This window comes from Callorhinus ursinus, unplaced genomic scaffold, assembly GCF_003265705.2.
Source record: "Callorhinus ursinus isolate GAN/ISIS: 27379988/994484 unplaced genomic scaffold, GSC_fseal_2.0 scaffold10, whole genome shotgun sequence".
Taxonomy (NCBI): Eukaryota; Metazoa; Chordata; class Mammalia; order Carnivora; family Otariidae; genus Callorhinus; species Callorhinus ursinus.
In genome coordinates this window covers 76,389,820-76,413,010 of record NW_027397072.1, presented here as the reverse complement: position 1 = coordinate 76,413,010, position 23,191 = coordinate 76,389,820, and the positions used below count along the sequence as shown (strand labels likewise).

The 23,191-nt window shown below is 36.7% G+C and overlaps 1 protein-coding gene across 11 annotated transcripts in view; it reads right to left on the bottom strand.

The window, feature by feature from the left end:
- The window catches only part of THADA (THADA armadillo repeat containing), a 323,626-nt gene that overhangs the window by 225,992 nt on the left and 74,443 nt on the right, over window positions 1–23,191 (bottom strand). For 10 of the 11 annotated variants that reach the window (XR_012379840.1, XM_073897790.1, XM_073897791.1 and 7 more), the window contains exons 24-26: window positions 21,225–21,338; window positions 15,635–15,757; window positions 2,828–2,919 (exon numbers count right to left, since the gene is read on the bottom strand). Coding sequence is in view for 10 of the 11 variants with exons in the window: in XM_073897790.1 (XP_073753891.1) it covers window positions 2,828–2,919; window positions 15,635–15,757; window positions 21,225–21,338 (329 nt within the window). In the remaining variant the exon portion in view is untranslated. Of the gene's footprint in view, window positions 1–2,827; window positions 2,920–15,634; window positions 15,758–19,620; window positions 19,882–21,224; window positions 21,339–23,191 lie in introns of those variants that run through there. The other variant, XM_073897797.1, reaches the window with a different exon arrangement.

Sequence of the window (23,191 nt, the reverse complement as noted above, 5' to 3'; positions counted from 1 at the left end):
AGGGAATAGAAACCAGATTTCTTATCTCTTCTCTAGTAACAAAATTTACTTGCTCTTTCAGTAACTATTTCTTTGTGCCTATTTTATGCCACACGTACGGTAGGTACCAGGTATACAAATGGGTTAGACACTGACTCTGTCCTCAAAAATTTCAGTGTAACTCTAAGATGATGGGATGAGCACCTTAACAGAAGTGGTAACAGAAAAAAAGCAAACTCTAATTGTGTAGGACTTCCAACGTTTTATTTATTTTTTAAGATTTTATTTATTTATTTGAGAGCGAGCCCGTGTGCAGCAGGGGAGGAGCAGAGGGAGAGGGACGAGCAGACTCCATGCTGAGCTCGGAGCCCCACTCGGGGCTCGATTTCAGGACCCTGAGATCATGACCTGAACTGAAATCAAGAGTCGGACACTTAACTGACAGCCACCCAGGACCGTGACTTCCAACATTTTAAAAGAAAATGAACAGTTAATCATTTGTTTTATCCCCACCATAGCCCTACGAGAACAGAGCACGGGTTTTATTACACCTGTTACATAGATGGAGAAATTGAAGTACAAAGAGGATAAGGGAGTCTATTAAGGTCATCTCTAGCAGCAGCAAAATGCCTAGAAACCAAGTCTGTTTACACCAGGATAGCCATTTTTTCCCCACTAGATGGGAAAAGGCAGATGTTCTTTTTATGACCAGTTCCCTTCTGACCAAGAGCACACATTTGCAAGACGGTGTGCAGAACAATCTGTGGCTACGAAAGTAGACTTAACTGGCCTGTGAGGTCTCATCAGCTGAGTGTTGTTATTCGATGGTTGAGTAACCAACCAACGAGACATCATTATTACTAGCATTCTTAAAGTGCCCATTATACATATACAGAATAGATGGGAAAGGTTCTGCCCTCAGGGAGTTAATATTGTAGGGAACAGGGTTATAAACATTTCAACAAAAAGTGACATAATTAAACAAACTACAACTAGAATAACCACTACAAATAATGGCTAATTTAAGACACTAAAGGTTTTGCACAGCAAATCTAGTGGATGCTTCAGGAAATATAGTCTTACAGAGAACAGAAGCCTTGTATACATACTGATTTAGACCAATCTTCAGATTATTAAAATAAAGACTCTTTCCTACCAAGAATGTTCATCACATTTAAAAAAATTATTAATTTCTTAATTCCTTCATTTCACCTTTCACGTTTACTTAAAACAATTATATGAATATTCCATTTCCCTCTTTCTAGGAACGTTACATATTTTGTAACGTTCCCTATTTAAGAAGAATGAATTTATTATGGTGGCTCCCATCAGCATGTCTTTGGCAAAATGATTAAAAGCAGGGTGGTTTCATTGTGTTATTCTTCCGCCCTCCTTCAGACGTAACCTAAATGGAATGAATCTGATGATTTTCTCCTATACATAGTAAAATCTGTATACACATCTGAGAATCACTCACTTTATAAAAAGTAAAAGGGAAAAGAGCATTTCTTCACTGTCACGTTCAGTTTTAAACATTAATTTCACTGTTAATTATCTCATATTTTATTTATGCCATTATTTATCATGGCCTTATAACATGACCAAACTGTTTTAAACCTTAATACTTCTTAGAATTACTAACAAAATAAAGAAAGCTAAGGAGAAACAAATATTAGTGATTTCAAACTACAGAGAGGAAGAACTTCTTTAGAAACTGGCTAATAGTAAAAATCGTAATCATCCTTTCAAACTAATGGTAGCATTATTTTAAAAATACAACTTGATTAAAACAACAACAACAACTCTCCAGTATTTCCTGAATACACTCAGGGGATTCACACTTATAGCCAGTTACTTTCTTTTTAAATATTTGAATTTCATAGGGTGATAAGTAGCAATTTAAATGACAATTCAGAACTATCAGTAGGTTTCATTCGAATTATCAACAGTGCATCATAAAATTATTCCATGACATTTTCTAATTCCTAAAACTCACTTCCATCACAAGAAAATATTTTAACAAGTAACAGCTTAAAACCTAAATTAAAAACTGTGATAATCAGCCTTTTTAGGTAGGAGAGGAACAGGGGCCTTAGTTTATCTATAGATCATTAAGAGAAGTACTGGGCCTAATTGGATCCTAAATGAAGTAAAGAAAGTAATTAAACATGCAGCGACAGTGACATCTAGTGTCAGCACTTGGCCACTGGACTACCATCAAATCCTCCCAAGTGCTGAAGAAACAACTATTCAAAACTTTTCTTTAAAAACCAACAAACGGAACTTGTGCATTATATCTAAAAATTACCCATAATTAAACTGTTTCAATAAGTTTCCTTCCAGACATTAAAAAAAAATCTTAAAAGGAAAACATCTTAAAGAAAAACCATAACACTAAAGACCTAAAAGTAAACAAGCATTGTTTATTCCATGTGGCCAACATCTATCTGTAACTGCTCCCCTTGGCTACAGAGTTTAATGCAAAAAAGCAAAGATACTACACAAGCTAGTACTTGGTTAACACATCAAGAAAAAGCAACTTAGACATTTCAGGAATACCTGAAGATGCAAAGAAAAAAAAAAACTTCAGCTGTTGCACTGAGAAACAAGCTCAATATTTCAGCCCTTTCTACCTTGCTGTATTTTTGTTGCTTTGAAAGGTCCACTTATTAAACAGTAGGTATTTTTGCTGAAGAGCTTAGAATTTGGCAGCCTACGTTAATTTACTATAGCATTTTAATAGTTTTATGCTCTAGATGAATCCATAAAAGTAAGCAAATTTCCAAAAATTATTTTTGGCCAGGACAATATTTTGTAAAAAGTAAAGTTAGCATTAGATGAAGCTTACCTATTTTTTTTGGAGAGTTCATCCTTTCCTCTTTTAACTCCAAATATTCTTGTGATCAAGGTACTAAAAAGAAGTGTGGATGAATTTCTCACCTAATGTAAAAATAAACGCACAATAAGGGTTAAGAAATACACATGGCATGAAACCAACATTTACAATGTTCAAACTTGACATTCAAAGTCCTTACCCAATTGGCTAATGTGGGGCTAAAGCAAATATGGTTTGTGTTCATGAAATAATTTTCAAAAACTGTATAGTAACTGACTCAATGACTTCCTCTTACACTAAGCTCTATAATTCAACCACATGCACACAACACAGCTCTTTCCTATACTTCTAAAATTACCACCAATTATTTTATTTCTTTGTACTTGTATCATCAAATAACATATATATTTAATTCATTTTCCTATATCGTTTCTGACAAGGACTAACCCAATAAAGAGCTCAGCTCTTTCCACTTATTTTCTGTAAGCATTTACCTATGGGAAATATTTATAAGACGTAACTCAGTCCACATTAATTAATATGGTCAAGAAAATACTTATTATCCAAAATGTTGTTTATTAACCCCACAATGGAATAATTTAATAAATTTGAACCCTATAATCGTCTGAGACAACTGGTTAATAAAAATAAGAGGAGGGAGGGGCGCCTGGGTGGCTCAGTTGTTAGGTGTCTGCCTTCAGCTCAGGTCATGATCCCAGCATTGGGCTCCCTGCTCAGCAGGAAGCCTGCTTCTCCCTCTCCCACTCCCCCTGCTTGTGTTCCTGCTCTCACTCTCTCTGTCAAATAAATAAAATCTTTAAAAAACAAAAAATAAGAGGAAGGAATTATCTTTAGTAAACACAAGTCATTTCTTCAAAATGATAATAACAGGGACACCTGGGTGGCTCAGTCCCTTAAGTGTCTGCCTTCAGCTCATGTCATGATCCGGGGTCCTGGGATCAAGTCCCGCATTAGGATCCTTGCTCAGTGGGGAGCCTGCTTCTCCTTCTCCCTCTGCCTCTCCCCCTGCTCATGCTCTCTCTCTCTCTCTGACAAATAAATAAATAAAATCTTTTTTTTAAAAATGGTAATAACAGAGATACCTATTTCCAAACCAATGTGTCAAGATGTTTTGTTGGATCATAAAAATGTCTTGAGTGCCATGGTATACTGACTGGGCTTCCTCGATTACCTTGCCAAATCAGAGCAGAGATGTATAAATACTTCCCTACAGTGTGTAAGGCATGATACCAGCACCATGGAGAATATCTAGAAGACACACTTATGGCCAACACAGAACTTATTTTCTAATGAGACAGGTGTCATAATCACATGGTATGTTTAAATAGCTATTAATATAGGAAGAAAGGTAATTAAAAGTAACAATGTAAGATTTATAAAACAGCCGCCTGAAACCACGGCAGCACGGGTCACAAACTCAAATGCCCACAGAGGGCAGTGAGTGGCAGAGGCAGCGCCAGCCTGGGTCTAATGCAGTCACTATTCAGCTTCAGCTGAGTTGCACAAGGGAAGGTAAGCCCAGTGTTGCCAGATCTGCCTTCTCGAGAGAAGCCAGAAAACCCAGTTTTTATGTGAAATCTTACTATTTGTTAACGTTGGCAACAAATTAAAGGAAAAACAAAACAAAACAAAACATCAAGGCCAAATAAAACACAGTTGCAGGCTAGATTAGACCCATCAGCCACCAGTTTGCAACTTCTCCTCCAGAAGCTCAATTCATGCACTGGAACTTTAGGTGTGGGCTACAATTCATACCAAAGTGGCATAATTCATACCAATATTGCAATGAAACCCTAAAATTGGACAAATTCACTTATGTTCATTCCACAGTCAACAAACATTAATGAAGCCCCTACTATACGCCCTGACTAATATCCCCAGGCAACAAATCAATCTGTCCTGTTAAAACTGTCAACACGGCCTCTGCCCTAGCTCAGATCTTGATTATCTCTCACCTGGTCTATTGACTTAGTGCCCAAAGACTCTTGGGTTTAAGATGACTTGGTAAAGGGCACCTGGGTGGCTCAGTCGTTAAGCATCTGCCTTCGGCTCAGGTCATGATCCCAGAGTCCTGGGATCGAGCCCCACATCGGGCTCCCTGCTCAGCGGGAAGCCTGCTTCTCCCTCTCCCACTCCCCTTGCTTGTGTTCCCTCTCTCTCTGTGTCTCTGTCAAATAAATAAATAAAATCTTAAAAAAAAAAAAAAAAAGATGACTTGGTAAAGTCATAAAACCCGGTGTCCTCTCAGGAATCACACGAAAACCAAAAAAGAAAAATAGAAGCACAAATCCCATCCTGCCCTAAACCAAACTTTCTAACAAAGGCTGCCAGATGCAGTCAAGCTAAAATAGGAGTTCCGGAAGACGAAGTGAATGAGAACCCCCAGGGAGAAAATCCCTTGTCTGATTCAATAAGCTGGAGGCAGGAGACAGTCTTTCAGTAATATTAAGATAGATCTGAGGGTTCCAATAGTAGTAGTCTGATCCATTCAGTATCACGTTCCCTCATTAGCTGCCAAGAATCATCACTGCCTATTCTAGTAGGTGTAGCAACATGGTGATATTCTACCATTAATTAGTTACAATTTTCAGAAAGTAAAGTTTTCCCTCATCCACTCTTTGGTTACCCTGTTACTGGATTACTAGAGAATCATTTCCATAAATTTACCAGTTTGCAGAATAATGAGTTAATGCCACAGCAGCCCCCAAAGATCACCAAATAATGATCTTTTAAGACATTAAAGAAAATTAATTTTCCTTTTCTTGAGATAAAATTCACACACCATAAAATCTGCCATGTTAAAGGGTACTATTCAGTGGTTTTTACTATATTCACAAATTCGGAAACTACCACCACTACACCTAATGCCACAATATTTTCATCACTCCAAAATGAAACCCTATACACATTACTAGTCATTACACATCCTCTCCCACTAGGCAAGCACTAATCTACTTTTTGTCTCTATGGACTTGCCTATTCTGGACATTTCATATTCGTGGGATCATGCAATATGCAGCCTTTTTTGTCTGGCTTCCTTCACTTAGCTGTTCTCAAGGTGCACCCATGTTGTAGCATGTATCAGTATGACATTCCCTTTCATGGCCAAATAATATGCCATTGCATGGATATACCACATTTTTAAAATCTACTCATCATTTGATGGACATCTGGGTTATTTCCATTTGGGGGCTAGTATGGATAATGATGCTATGAACACTCACATACAAGTTTTTGTGTGAACGTGTTTTCATTTCTTTTGGGTATATAGGTAGAAATGGTATTGCTGGGTCATATGGTAATGATAGAGTAGGCAGTCAGACATGAGCTGGAGGCAAAGGTGGTAATAAATAGGTGACACATTAGAAGCTTGGGGCATGACATCCTGACTTTGTGGCTTTTAACATCCTGGCCTCACGGCTTCCAACACTGACAGACCAAGAGTCACAGGTACAGAACATGCGCGCTCCTCTTCAATCTCTGCCCCCAGGGTAACCTATAGCTTCATTATAATATATTCACATTGTGGTTTCTTCAACCCACCCCTGACTTATCCCCATGGCAGAAGATGGCCATGACAGTTCTGGGTCAAAAACTCCACCTCCCAACCAGTAGGAGTCCCTTAGATGATTAGAAACAATGTAAGTCGAAGACTGCCCTAGTTATGACCCACAACCTATGCAAACATAGAAAGAAAAGATACCCCCTAACCCCGGTACAGTTGCCACCTCTGGGCCTGCCCACTCGCCCACCTTGAGAGTGTAATTGTCCTTCATAAACTGCTTTGTGCCTGCTACTTTCCTTCCAGCCGCCTTGATTTGAGTGTGGATCCTCACGCAAATCTTTCATGGGGAATCCAAGAACCAAGACCTCCATTCACACAATGCAGACTCTCCCATTGGTAACAGCAACTGTACGTTAACCTTTTGAGGACCTGCCAATGTGGTGGTACCATTTTACATTTGCACAAGCAATATATGAGGGTTCTGATTTCACCAATTCTCTAAATGCTCCCCAATAATTGTTATTGTCCATCTTTTTGATTATAACTATTCTAAATGGATGTGAAACGGTATCTCATTATGGTTTTGATTTGCATTTCCCTACTGATTAATGATGTTAAGCATTTTTTCATGTGCTTATTGTACATTCACATATCTTTTCTGCAGAAATAATTTCAAGTTCTTTGTCCATTTTTTAACCGGGTTGCCATAATTTTTCTCACTGTTTTAAGAATTCTTTATATATTCTGGGGCATCTGGGTGGCTTAGTTGGTTGGGCATCCAACTCTTGATCTCATCAGCTCAGGTCTTGATCTCAGGGTCCTGAGTTCAAGCCCCCAGCAATGGAGACTACTTAAAAAAAAGAAAAAGAGTTCTTTACATATTTTATATACTAACCAAATATCAGATACATGATTTACAAATATTTTCCCCCATTCTATCAGTTGTATTTTCATTTTCTTGATGGTATCCTTTGAAACACAGACATTTTAAATTTTGATCAAGTCTAATTTATCATTTTTCTTTTGCTGCTTGTGCTCTAGGTGTCATATCCAAGAAACTGTTACCTAATCCAAGGTCACAAAGATTGACAGTTAATATCTTCTTCTAAAAGTTTTACCACTTTAGCTTTTACATTTAGGAGTCTGATCCATTTTGAGTGAATTTTTTAATATGGTGTAAGACAGGAAGCAAATTGATTCTTCTGCATGTAGTATATCCAGTTGTCCCTGTACCATTTGCTGAACAGACTATTCTTTCCCCCACTGAATTGTCTTTTTTTACTAAATGTTAGGTTTTATTTCTAGACACTTAATTCTATTCCATTGATTTATAAATGTCTATCCTAATGCCAGTACCATGCTATCTTGATTACTGTTGCCTTTGCTGCAAGTTTTGAAATCTGAGCATGTGAATCCTCTTTTTTTTTTCAAGATTGTTTTGGCTATTCTGAGTCCCTTGCATTTTCATCTGAATTTTACAATCACTTTGTCAATTTCTATAAAAAATTCAGATGGGATTTTAATAGACATTATATTGAATCTGTAGATCAATTTGGGGAGTATTGCCATCTTAACAGTATTAATGAAGTCTTCCAGTCCATGAACGTGAAGTATCTTTCCACTTATTTAAGCGTTCTTCAATTCCTTCCAAAAATATTCTGTAATTTTCAGCATACAAGTCCTACATTTCTTTTGTTAAATGTATTCCTAAGTATTTTATTCCTTTTGATGCTATTATAAATGGAATTGTTTTCTTAATTTCACTTGTGGATTGTTCATTGCTAGTGTATAAAAATACAATTGATTTTTATATATTAATCTTATATCATACGACCTTGATGAATTTGTTTGTTAATGATTAATTATTTAATGGTTTTGTATGTGTGTGAGTGTATGTGTGTTCTTCAAGAGTTTCTATAAGGAGACTGTCATTTAAAAATAGATAAGCTTTGCATCTTCCTTTCCAATTTGGTTGATTTTTATTTCTTATTTTTATTTCTTATTCTTGCCTAATTGACCTACCTACAATGTTGAATAGATATGGCAAGAGTTGATATCTTTGGGGCGCCTGAGTGGCTCAGTTGGTTAAGCGACTGCCTTCGGCTCAGGTCATGATCCTGGAGTCCCGGGATCGAGTCCCACATTGGGCTCCTTGCTCAGCAGGGAGTCTGCTTCTCCCTCTGACCCTCTTCCCTCTCGTGCTCTCTATCTCTCATTCTCTCTCTCTCAAATAAATAAAATCTTAAAAAAAAAAAGAGTTGATATCCTTGTCCTATTTCTGATCTTAGTAAGAAAGCTTTCAGTCTCTCACCATTAGTATGAGCTACAGGTTTTCCATTGATACCCTTTGTCAGGTTGAGAAAGTCCCCTTCCATTCCTAGTTTATTGAGCATTTACAACATGAAATGGTGTTTGGATTTCTGCATCTGCTTAGGTGATCATGTGGTGTTGTCCTTTAGTCTATTCATATGGTGTATTATATTGATTCTCATATGTTGAAATATATACTTGATATTTTAAATGCGTAGAAGTTATATAGCATAACATTAAAAACATTAATGTAAATATAGAGTAAATAACTAGCATGGAAGACACTACCTGTTACTTAAGATAGGAGAGAGTCCCTATGTTTCGCTGCAATAGTATAAATGGTTCCAGGACATCCGGTTAAGGTACTCCTTTTTATTTTCTAATATTTCATCCATATTTTCTGTCCCTATCCACTATAAAGCTAATTAAGGAAGGGAATTACATAGAAATACAATTGAGAGGGAGGTTAAAACTGACTGACAAACTGCATTACCAACTCCTAAATCACTGATAGTAAATGCTAATATGAATCACTGATATCATATCAATGTGGGTAATGAAAAAGGTCATTATCAGCACTAGTATATTTTGAAAAACTCATCACAGTAATGACAACGAAAACATGTCCTATTTGGGAAGGATGGATCAAGGAGAATACAAGTAAAAAGGAGAATAACAATAGAAAAAAGTAATAGTAAAGTTAAAAATGGACAGAATAGAACGGCTGCTAAATAACTTCGGCTATAATTAATCCTTACCATAAGGAAAATACCAGAAAACCTTCCTGTTTTCTTACCTCTTCCATCAAGCCCCCAACATATCGTTGATAAGGACTTGATATTCAGCTACAATTGCTATCAATTTTTCCCTTCTATTCACTAAGTACATATACTTTTTCTTTCCTTTCTAGCATGAAAAAGCTAACCATATAGACTTATGTAAAATATAGAAAGATTTGGTAAAGGAAAAGAAATTAGGTTTCACGAAGCAGTGTGTGTGTGTGTGTGTGTGTGTGTGTGTGTAAAAGCGTGTATGCATGTATATATGTATCTGTGTAGATAATACATTTTTCTTATGTATGGCTTTTCTTATATAACATAAATGCTCTCTTGACAAATAGTTTTAAAATATAAATGCAGAGCCTCTCATGTGCAATCACTATGTGGTATAGTCATTTATACACCATACACCTTCACCCTTAATAGATGGTCACATCCCTGAGAACGGGATCTGTGTGTAATAGAAAATATTTTGTCTAGTGTACATGGTGCCAGTTTACAGTAGAAAGAAATACTTTCTGAAACAATTAAATGAGATTTCGATTCTAATTTGCCTTTCATCACTTCTTAGCCATGTGACCTTGAAAAAGACACTTAAAACTTTAGGTCCTAAGTCCCTTATCCGTAATGCAGCAGCGCTATATTGGGATTTCTGGGCCTATGATTAAGGGGAGGGCCAGCCACATTCTGGAGTTCAATGAGGTGACCTCCTTCCAAAATAGTGAGACGAAGAGACAGAGCGTCCACCAGCCCATACCCCACCTATGCATGAGTTTTTTCAAAAGTATCTTTCCTGTGAGTAGAGCTCCATGCCAAGGCATGTAGTGTAATGAGTAGAGCATGGCTAGATTTAAGCACCACAAAGCCTTCAGCCTGGCACCCTTGTGGCAAACTCACAGCTATCAGAGACCCTGGACATGCTGAGGCCAACAGAGCACAGAGTACGGCAGCGCTACTGGGAATATCTGAAAGGTTCCTTTTCCTCCTCTGAAACCCACTGCATACTGTAGACCAGAGCTGGCCTGAGGGAGGCAACTAAGGATATACCAGATAGAAATATAAGCCCAGTGTGGGTCTTAGTAGGATGTTAAAATGGCATACTCAGTGGAGTTTATGGGCAAGCTGGGAAGATGAGTTAGCTGCCCTGCAATGAGGATGCAAGGAAAGATCAGGTTTTCCAGTCACTGAACAAAAAAAAGGGGACTGCCCAGAAATGCCTTGGTTCCCATATATGTACCTGTAAATTACCCTTACCTAAATTTTTTTTTAAGATTTTATTTATTTATTTGAGAAAGAGAGCACGAGTGAGGGGCAGAGGCAGAGGGAGAAACAGACTCCACGCTAAGCAGGGAGCCCAATCTGGTGCTCAATCCCAGGACTCCGGGATAATGACCTGAGCCCAAGGCAGACATTTAACTGACTGAGCCACTCAGTCTCTTTAACTTAACTAGCTTCATCTCTAAAATACATATCAAAGATCATCACGTGTCACCATTTTTACTAATATTTTTCCATTCTGAGCCATCATCATCTCTTGGCAGAACTACTACAATAGCTTCCTGATTAGTCTTCCTCCTTCCCTTTAAGTCTTGCTACCTTACAATTGAGTTTCCATTTTTTAACTACATTGATCAGATGCCATCACTCCCCTACTGAGAAACTCTGTCATGAAGGGTTTTTCTACAGCAATGGGAGCCATAGTTTAAAACCCCGGGTCTGTCCCAACTATACCCATGGAGGCTGTGGCTCATCCAGCCATTTCCAGACTCAGATGAGATGTTACATCACAGGGCATGGGAACTGCCTTCTCCCGCAGCTGCCCAAGGGTTGTATCAACCCCTGCCCAAGTTGTGTTAATGCCCCAAGTGTTAACCCTTGACAGTAAGAGAAAGGATATGGGACTGTTCAAGAGGTGGTAGTTTCACATGGCCTGGCTAGAAGATCTATCACACGACCAGACAACTAGTTCAGTTTTCCTGCAAGGTCAAGACCTGTTCAGTAATGCCTTTCCTCTTTCCTTGTCTCACCTCTTCTCTTTTCTCCTTCATTCTTGCTGCTGTGGGTTTGTACCATTCAATAAAACCTTAGCACCCAGATTATACTTCCAGTTCTGTTTCCTAAGGAACAGGGCCAAAACCCTACAAGGTAGGTAAAACACACCTTCTCTGTATTCCTATAACACCAAAACCTTTCCGCTATAATAAATTGATTCTGGAGTCAGACAGATAATAGCTGTATGTCCTTAGACAAAGTTATTTTGCCTCTCCGAGCCTTATCTTCCTTATCTGTAAATGAGGATTATAATAATAGAATCTACTTTACAAGGCTGTTCTGAGCATTAACTGAGATTATCAAAATAAATGATGCCAGGCGCACTCAGAAAATCTTCAACAAGACAGCCATTATTATGATTATGTCTTATTTATCCATGTATTTCTAGTGTTTAATATATCATCTGCAACACAGTAGGTGTTCCTAATGCCTAATCTGTTTACAACAATACCTTACCCCTATATTTTAAAAACGTCCAACAGGTGGCAAAGACAGAAAAACGTATATGGTCTCAATACAGAAGACTGAGGAAACAAATAAAATTATACATGGATGCTTGTTGGAAAAATGTTCCTTTACTGCAAAATTAAAATTAAGTTAATTTTGTGTGTGTGTTTTTTTTCCTCTCCAGCATGGAGAAACAGTTAAGTGAGAAGTATAGATGTAATGGGGTGCCTGGGTGGCTCAGTCGGTTAAGCGTCTGCCTTCGGCTCAGGTCATGATCCCAGGGTCCTGGCATCAAGCCCTGCATCGGGCTCCCTGCTCGGCGGGAAGCCTGCTTCTCCCTCTCCTACTCCCCCTGCTTGTGTTCCCTCTCTCGCTGTTGTCTCTCTCTGTCAAATAAATAAATAAAATCTTAAAAAAAAAAAAAAGTACAGATGTAGTGACCTTTAGGCACAAGATCCATTCCTGAGAAGATGTACACAAATTAGGTTTCTGTAAATTAACCCACACTTCACACGCGTTCAGGAAAAATCACTCTTAAAATGACCTCAACAGAGAATCCTGTGGTAAGCTGCTTTAAACTGTTGTAAATTTTAATTGTTTTTTTTTTAAGATTTTATTTATTTATTTGACAGAGAGACAGCAAGAGAGGGAACACAAGCAGGGAGAGTGGGAGAGGGAGAAGTAGGCTTCCCGCTGAGCAGGGAGCCCGAAGCGAAGCGGGGCTTGATCCCAGGACCCTGGGATCATGACCTGAGCCGAAGGCAGATGCTTAACGACTGAGCCACCCAGGCGCCCCATAAATTTTAATTGTTTTAAAATGAAGCCCTCTTCACATTCACTGATTATGCTGATTTATAATTTTGGCATATCTCAGATTAAGTTTTTATAAGGAAAAAAACATAACAATCAATATATTAAAGTCATAGGATTGATCATTAGAGCTATGATGTTTATTTCCTCTAGTACAGCAAACTGAAAAGAACCAAAAAGATTCCTTCAAAACCAGTGTTAATATGGAAGATTCCCGAAAATAAAACTACACATGAGTACTTATATATATTTATGCAGTCTTTTGTGGATATATGTGTGTATCTGAGTACTACACACATACAGAACCCACATTAAAAGAAAGGCAGAAAATACATCAGAATGCTAATAATGATTATATCTATATGGTAGTTAAACAGGTGACTTTCACTTTTCTTTTTATGCTTTTATTTTCAAAATTTCTGCAGTGTACGTGTTACTGTTTTAAAGGTCTCAAAAAGATTTTTTTAAACAATGAGTCCACTCATTTTTGATACTTTCAGTTTTGCTAAAATGTTGGAAGTCACCAGGTTTCATTCTCTGAAAGCATTTCTTTGTTCATCTTGAATTTATGACTTAAAGAAAACAATATTGATATTTCTGGCAATCAGTTTTATGATCTCTAGTTTTCCGGATGGTCAAGCCACATTCCTACCTCTATGACTCTACCAAAGGTACACAGGTATTGCTCTGCTTCCTGTAAATGCAGAAGGTAAACACTGTGTCCTCGGGAGTAGTTAGGCAATGCTCCTAGACAGGATTTTAGACATTTGTCTTTCTTACAGGAAGATGCACAATTTTCCAGGCAGAAGTTGGCAACCTTGAGGATTTCTCTTTACATTGGAAGTCTGTGCCTTTAGCTATACTACCATATATTGACCCTCAATTAGAGGCTTATCATAGAGTTATAAAATGGTTTGTGCAGATCACTGAATGGAACGCCTGCCTTTCTAGCAAATTCTCCATTCTACAGGCAATGTATTAAGGTCTAGCTTCTTTCCTCTTCTCCCATTGCCAGTCTTTTTTTTTTTTTTTTTTTTTAAACCACATGTCAAGCACTCACAAGCCACAGGTTAGTCTCCTTTATTCCGGAAGGAAAATGATAAAATCATGGTGCTTCTCCCAAGAATCATGAAAGCTGACCTTCTTAAGTCCAACAAGTACTATCCTGGGTACTGTCCACTATCTTTAGTGTTCTGAGTCCAAAAGTTTCTGGACAGTGATCATATTGCCAAAAAAAAAAAAAAAGGCGACTCAATATTTAACCTCCTCCATTTTAATACTTTGGGTTTTTTAACTTGGTTTTTTATCTTTTTTTTAAGATTTTATTTATTCATTTGAGAGAGTGAGTGAGACAGAGCACAAGTGGGGGCGGGTGGGGGGTAGAGGCAGAGGGAGAAGCAGACTCCCCACTGAGCAGGGAGCCTGATGTGGGACTCAATCCCAGGACCCTAGGATCATGATCTGAGCCAAAGGCAGATGCTTAACCAACTGAGCCACCCAGGCACCTCTGTTTTTGTTGTTTCTTTTTTAACCTCGTGACAGAGTGTATTTACAGCACTTACTCAACACTCTGATACCCAGAGCCCATAGCATCCAAAAGAAAGACATATTAAAATACTAAGAGTTGTTCTGCTTCTAGCTCAACATCATTGACCAGCAAGGAAATGCAAATCAAAGCCAGAATGAGATACTACTTCACACCCATTAGGATGGCTTTTATCATCAAAAAACAAAACAAAAAACGGAAGAGAAAATAACAAGTGTTGGCAAGGACGTAAGGAAAATGGAACTCTTGTGCATTGCTGATAAAAGTATAAAATGGCACTGCCACTGTGGAATACAGTTTGGCTGTTTCTCAAGATGTTAAACATAGATTTACCATATGATATACACAAAAGAATTGAAATCAGAAACTCAGTAACCGTATAACAATGTTCATTACAGCATTATTCACAGAAGCCAAAAAGAAACAATCTAAATGCCTATCAACAGATGAATGGGTAAATAGAATGTCAAACATACACACAATGGAGTATCATTCAGCCTTAAAAAGGAATGGAATTATGACACACACTATCTTGAAAACACTATGCTAAGTGAAATAATCAGATACAAAAAGCCTAATGTCCTATGATTTCACTTACGAGGTAGCTACAATAGGCAAATTCACAGAGTCTGGAAAGTAGAACAGAGGTTACCATGGGCAGAGGGAAGAGAGAGAGGAGGAGTAACTGCTCAACAGATACAGAGCTCATGTTTAGAATGATGAAGAAGCTCTGAAAACGGATAGCGGGGATGACCGCACAACACTGCAGATGTACTTCATGCCCCTGAACTATACATTTTCAAATGGTTAAAATGGTAAATTTTTAAAAAGAAATAAATGACAGTTTAAACAAAAATAATAACAATGTAGTATGGGTTTATAATGCACATAAAAGTAAAATGTGTAATAAAAGCACAAAGATTGGGGCACCTGGGGGGCTCAGTCATTAAGTATCTGTCTTCAGCTGGGGTCCTGGGATCAAGTCCCAGGCTCCCTGCTCAGTGGGGAGTCTGCTTCTCCCTCTACCCCTCCCGCCTGCTTGTGATCTCTCTCTCTCTCAGATAAATAAATAAAATCTTTAAAAAAAAACACAAAGATTGGGAGGAGAGAAATGGAAGTATATATTGTTAGGTTCTTATAAAGTCTTATACTTCAACTGAAGAGATATAATACCACTTGAGGGTTGACTGTGATGCTAAAGATATATGCTAAAACCTCTAAAGCAATCACTTAAATAAGAAAACAAAGAGGTATGGCTAAAAAGCCAACAAAAAAGATAAAAAGTAGTTTATTAAAACCTACTCAGATGTATAATTAAGTCAATGAATAAAAATGGCAAAAGCACTTACTGCCCAGACTGGTGATGTAAAGCCTAGAATTGCAGCTTTAGCTCCGTCAGCAACATACGGAATAATATTTTCTCCCAGACGTGTATCTCTGAACAAGGCTCTAAGGATATTTAAAGCATGAACCTAGAATAAAAATCTGAAAATTAGTTGTGGGTTGAAGACCATGGTAATTCTAAATCTGTACAGATTTTGTAGTTAATCTCAAAATAAAAAAAAAAAATTACTGAATTACAAGAATAGACAATCCACAAATGAAAGAGCAGATTTTAATAAAATAACTATTATCTGATAAATCAATTTATTTTAAAGTAAGATTTGAACAATGCAATAAAAAAAGCTTGATCCAATGGACATAAGCAGAATCCTGCACCTAACAAGTAGAGACAACGTGTTCTTTTCGAGTACACATGAAACATTTATTTTTAAAAATGACTTCAAACCTAGCCACAAATAAAATCTCAACAAATACCGAATAATTAAAATCTTACAGACTATGCTCTGATTACAGTGGAATTAAGTTAGAAACTGATTTCTTTAAATATGTTTAAAACTGATACTTTTTAAAAACACTGGTCAAAGAAAAAATTTTTTTAATATTTAGAGCTGAATAACAACCAAGATGCTACACACCAATATTTGTGAGATGCACTGTAAGTAGAACTTAAAAAAATGCATGCCTTACATGCTTCTATTAAAAAAAAAGACTAAAAAGATATGCTAAGTGTCCAATTAAGATGACAGAGAAAGAACAATAAATTCAAAACAGAGAAAGAAAATTTAAAGGAGCAGAAAATTTGAAAAAAGCAATGACATAAACAAGACCATTAACAAAACCCAGGGTTGACACTTTGAAATAGAAACAAACCTCTGACTAACCAAGGAAAGAGAGAAGAAAATAAGCAGTATCATGAGTATGACATTACTACAGATACATCAGAGAATAAAGCAAAAATACTACTATGAACAATACTACCCTAATCAATTTGAAAAATTAAGTAAAAATGAACAATTTCCCAGGAAACAGAATTTATCAAACAAATCCAAAGCGAAATTAAAAAGCTAGATAGATGTTAGCATTACACAAAGGAAATCAATAGATAAAAATCCTACCCAGAGACCAAAAACAAAAACAAAAAAACCCAACCTAATAACTACAACAATTACCAAAAAAATAGATGCACATGATTTTATGTATGAATGCTACCAAATATTCAAAGAATAGATAATCCCAATTTACATAAACTATTTAGAGAAGAAAAGACTTCCAAATTTATTTTATCAGTCTAGCATAGCCTGGCTATAAATATAAGGTAAGGACAACTACTTTGGGAAAATGGTAAACTCTACTAAAGCCTAATATACAACATACCCAATAACCACTCCTAGGTATTTACTGAAAAGAAATGTACATATATGTTCACCATTAGGCATGTACCAGAATGTTTGTAAAAGTACTATTCTTAATAACCCAAATTAAAAAACTACCCAAATGTTCATCAACAGAAGAATGAAGAAGTTATATAATATTATATAGCAATGAAAATGAATAAATCACAATTTGGATGGATACCATAAACATAACATTGGTCAAAATAAACCATATCAAAAGGGTATATAATGTATGGTTTCATTTATTTAAAATTTTTTAAAAAACAGGTAAAACTAAAACTAAGGTGTTAAAGTTAGGCTAGTAGTTACCCTTAGGGAAAAGGTACTGATGAGAAGGAAGCATGAGGAGGCTTTCAGGTACTAAAATGTTCTTTCTCTTGTACACACAAGTGTGTTCACCTTGTGAAACTTTACTATGGTGCACATATGATTTACATATGTCTTTGTAGTGTTACAATTCAATAAAAATTTTACATAAAAAATAAGGACAGGTACAGCATGAAAAAGGAAAACCACAGGCCAATCTCACTTATGAATCCAGTGAAAATATGTAAAAAATGTTTTTAAAAAACTTTTTAAGTGAATCTAGCAATGTGTAAAAAAAATTTCAACATGTCAAAGTTGTGGCTTTGGTCTGTATGCAAAGATGGTACTGTATGAGAAATCAATATAGTCATATTTGCAAATTCTAAAAAGAAACATCTCAAAAGACACTTGAAAGCCTTCAATAAAATTTGATGTCCTCAATGAGATATAAAATAGATTTAAACCTACAGCAAATATCAGAAACAGCACAAGACCACCTGCTATCTGCATTTCTATACAAACCATACTACAAGTTCCAGCCAGCAGAATAAGAAAAATGTTCTATGAATAAGAATTAGAAAGGTAAAACATATTTAGCATTATTCACTGAACATATGATTATCCATAAAGAAAATCCAAAAGAATTCACATATAAGTCATTACTTGTAGTATAGCAATTGTTGACATGACTTCTTTTTTTATATTGAATCTTCCAGTCCAGAGCATGGCTTTTTTCTCCATTTATTCAGATCTTCTTGTATGTCTTTCATTATTTTTAAGAATAATTTTCTTTAAAAGTCCTATAGATCTTTTGTGAAATTTAATTCTACATATTTTATAGTTTTTCTAGCGATTGTAAATGGTATTTTAAAGATTATACTGTATGTTGCTAGTGTGTATAAATGCAATTAATTTTTTTGGTTATTGTTGTGCTTATATTCAGCGCAAAGTCATTTTTCCCAAACAAATCAATAAATTTAAATTCCCACCAAAATTCAAAAAGGAGTTTTGTTGAACTTAACAGGCTGATTCTATAACTTATATGGAAATGCAATGGAATAAATATGGCCAAGATAATTCCAAAGGAAGAAAAGGGAGATTCACCCTACCAGATACCAAAACTTACTAAAAAGATAGTAATTAAAACAGTGACTTTGGCTCAGGGTAGACTAACAGACCAATAAAATAGAGCACACAAACAGTACATGAAAGATAGAAGGGTATCATAAATCAAGGGGAAAGGACAGCCTATATCAAAAATGCTTGTATATTAATTATCCAAATGGAAAATAATATTTTTTTCTTATTTTACACACAAATTACAGCTGGTGTAGAGACAGAAATGTGAGAAGTAAAACTCTAAAACTTTAAAAAGAAAATATAAAATATCATTCTGACCTTGGGGTATTTTAAACAAGATCCAAATCCACAAACCATAAAAAAAAAGCTGACATACTCCACTTGATTAAAATGTAAAACTTCCATGCAAAAGCAAAGTGAAAGGAGAAACTACAGATTGGGAGAAGGTATGTGTAATTCAAATAACCAAAAAGGAATATTGTTATCAGGAAAATCATTTTTTTAAAGATTTTTAAAATTTATTTATTTGAGAGACAGAGCAGGAGCGGGGGACGGGGGTGCAGAGGGAGATGGAGAAGCAGATGCCCCCCTGCGCAGGGAGCCCGATGCAGGGCTTGATCTTAGGACCCTGAAATCATGACCTGAGCCAAAGGCAGATGCTCAACCGACTGAGCCACCCAGGTGCCCCAGGAAAATCATTTTAAAACAGCAAAAACCCCAACTCCCACAAGATAAAGACAACCAAGTTAAAGGCAGCTGAAAAGTCTTTAAATGGGCAATTCATAGAAGTAATCCAGAAGACTAAAAATGAAACATGAAAAAATGTTAAAGCTAGCCAGGTATCAGAGAAATGTGAAATAAAACTGGGAAGTGCCATTTCACGTGAAGCAGAAAGGCAGAAACCATGTACAATGAAACACCATTCAGAAATTACAATGAACTTGGGGCACCTGGGTGGCTCAGTCAAATGTCTGATTTTTGCTTTTGGCTCAGGTCATGATCTGTGGTCGTGGGATCGAGCCCCGCAACAGGCTCCATGCTCAGCACAGAGTCGGCCTCAGATTCTCTCTCCCTTTCCCTCTCCCTCCCCCACGTCCCTCTCTCCCTGCTCACACTCTCTCTAAAATAAATAAATAAATAGATAGATAGATAAATAAATCAATCTTAAAAAAAACCCTTAAGCTCACTCATCTTGAAAATAATGTTTATTGTAAACACCCAAACTATAAAAAGATGTATGGATAATACCATTTATGTTTAAAAAAAAAGTCATAACAGAATGAAAAATGTGCACAGAAAAACTTGGATTAGTGATTATAGCTGAGGGGGAAGAAAGGGGCACAGGATGCAAAGGAGCCCACAGTGGGCTTATAATTCTATCAGCAATGCTTTACTTCTTTAGGTTGGAATTGGTTTCACAGATGTTCATCGTTCACTGTACATTTTTATATGCTGAAATGTTTCACAGATACCTAATAAAAATAATAAGAAATATCCCACAAAAGGGGAGAAGGAAAACAAATTATCAACTAATGCCTAGAAGACTGGTCAGAGACAAAATTTTAAATTTTACCAATTTAATAAAAATGATCACTAAAATGCCATGAATGATCTTGAAGCAGAGTAGAACAATAATTATCCAACACTCTAAAATCAAACTCCATTATTTTTAGATGTTCTCATAAAAAATAGCACTTTAAGGGGTGCCTGGGTGGCTCAGTCGTTAAGCGTCTGCCTTCGGCTCAGGTCATGATCCTGGGGCCCTGGGATCAAGCCCCACATCGGGCTCCCTGCTCAGCGGGAAGCCTACTTCTCCCTCTCCCACTCCCCCTTGCTTGTGTTCCCTCTCTCGCTGTGTCTCTGTCAAATAAATAAAATCTTTAATAAAAAAAAATAGCACTTTAAGTAAGAGTCTAGGAAAATGGAACCAAATTATATTTTTCATATTTTGCTGGAATAAAATCTAAAACCGATCATTTCTGAAAGGTGATTAGTGACACTTTAAAAGTTTGAGATAAATAAGGAAACTTCACATATTATAGTCACAAGCCAGAACGTGCCGTATGCTAATAAACCCCATCCTTTTCCACTAGTCACACTCTGGCCCATGGGCTCCCCTTTGACACCTCCCACAGGCTCTGAAATAAAACCATGTATGTTTGTATGGTACTTGATTGATGCGTCAGCTCTTCTGTTCCCTGACCTAGCCTGGGCGTCCTATAGTTGGGCAGGAAAGTCCTACTATAAAGCATTTACTGAGAAAGCCTAGACAAAATGTACTTGAAGGTATTTACTATTATGGAGTGGAGTGGAGCTATGAGGACTACTTACCCCAACTTCTCACTCATACACAAACACACACACACACTCACACGCACTTAACCCAGGTGCAGAAGTGACTAAAAGAGACTTAAGTATTAGCTAAAATTAAAAAATGAATATACCAAAAGTTAGACACTTCATTTTAGGGAAAGATCAGCTACTGAATTACAAATGTGTATCAACTCAAAGAAGCACACCTGAAATTTTAAAGTGCACACTCATTTAAAAAATTTTAGGTGCAAGAGCAGTATTATAAAATATCTAAATTGGATGTTTTCACAAGAGTTTAAAAATAGTTCATTCTGGTTAATACATGTCAACTAAAGCAATGATTTATTTTATGGACAGGAAAGGCCAACAAAACAAAAGAAACAAAATATCCAGATCAAGCTTCAAATACCTGCCCTATTTTCAAGAATTCCGTATCTTTTTGGTACAGCAAAGATTTAAAATCACTGCTTTCCTAGCAGGCTTTGTATATTTCCATTATTACCTGGGAGACTGTGCTCCGTGAGTCATCTGTAGGCCCAGCCAATGTGATTAACTCTTTCATTGTTATTTTCAACAAATCCATTTTGCCTTTCTTAGGTTCAGATGCCAATAGCGCCTATAGAAAAACAAGGCAAAAATCAACGGGGCTCTGATTTTACATATACCTATTTGCTACTTCCCAGAATCAATCCCAAAATGCAAAAATCCCCCTATAAAAACATGTGGTATCAAGTAAGTTAATTAAGCCATGTGGCCCTGGGCAAGTAGCTTAACCTCACTATCCCCGGGATTCTTCATCTGAAAAATCTGGTGATGGTGATATCATGGAACCTCTAGTCATTTCCAGGTTTGCTTGTTAACTATAGAATTCTAAGAGGCTGAGAGATGGCTCTTGTTGACAACTCTTTTAGGACCATAACTAGGTGGCAGGTCTCAGATACAATAAGCAAGTCAGTTTTTATAACAAATTTACCAACAAGAAAATTCTCTCTACTTAAAAAACAAAAAACCTGTGGATTAAATTTCTAGCAAGGATTTGGAAACTCCCTAGAGATTGATCAGTTATTTAGTTCTTTACTAAAGAGTCTCTACCTGGAGGACTATCAAATTGTAGCACTGGAAACCCCACGGAGCAAAAGAAAATACTACAAACTCCAGCCTATATTTGGGTTTTCAAGAGCTGCTCATTTACTTGGTGTCTAACATTTTACTAATACACAATAAACATAAAAATAGGATATCAAACTACCTGAGGCAATAAAAAGGAATGAAGTACTGATATGTGCTACAACATGGATGGATTTTGAAACATGCTAAGTGAAAGAAGCCAGACACGAAGGCTGCACATTATATGATTCCATTTATATGAAATGTCCAGAATAGGCAAATCTATAGAAACAGAAAATAGATTAGTGGTTGTGTAGAACTAGGAGTAGCAGGGATTATTTCATTTGTACATAGCTACTAGCTCCCAAGAATGCAAGTTTCAAGCTACTCAGTTCTTCAGAAGCTTTTATAATCCATAAAAGAGGAACACCCAAAATAGGTAAGTTTAAAAGAAAAATTTACCATAGTGTATTTATGCTCAAAAAACATATATACTATTTTTCTAATGACCACTCAAAAAACTTTCATATCTGTCTGCACAAAAGGTAAGTTCATAAACTAAGTAGGGCAGTTTTTCCTCCATAGTTAACACTAAGGAAAGGCTTCCATGAGAACATAGCTTATTGGTAAGTTATGCTATGAGGAATGGGATATCTCTGAGCAGATTTTTCTAACAATTTAGATTTTACTCAACTAACATAAATAAGAAAGTTACATGCAATTACTGAAATGTCTCCTTGGAACCATGGCTTTTGTTCCGTCAAGAGCTATGGGCATAGTTATGATACTCTTCCCAAGGATGGGCTAAGAAAGTGCACGTCCTCATTGTTCTGTCACTATGACCAATATTTAGTAATGGATGGGAACCAGAAGTGCAATAAGCACACGGCACAAACCTGCAACTAGACCTTGTTATCATGTTAACATTTGTCCTCAGACAGACGAATGAGGCAAAAACACGCTAGGTCAGAATGAATTACAGGCAGGAGATGAACCAAACTGATGTGGAATGGGTCAGATCAGAGAGTTCATTTCTGAAGGTCACCAAAATCCATCTAGCAGAACTACCTCGATGATCTCTTTATCAAATCAACAACCTCTGCAAGTGGTGCCCACTGTCATTACACAATGATGACCTTGGAAATTTGGGGAAGGAATGAGAAAGAAGGAAAAAATGCAGGTAGGGGCACTAAAAAAAAGACATCATTTCACTTATTTTCATTGCTTTTATTATACCACCCCCATTCCTGGACTATATCTTACTGAATATTAAATAAAGACCTTCCAGATCGGGGTCTGATTTAGTATTGTGAGGACTTTGGTTTTTATTCATTGCATTCATGAGGGTGACCGCCTCTTAAT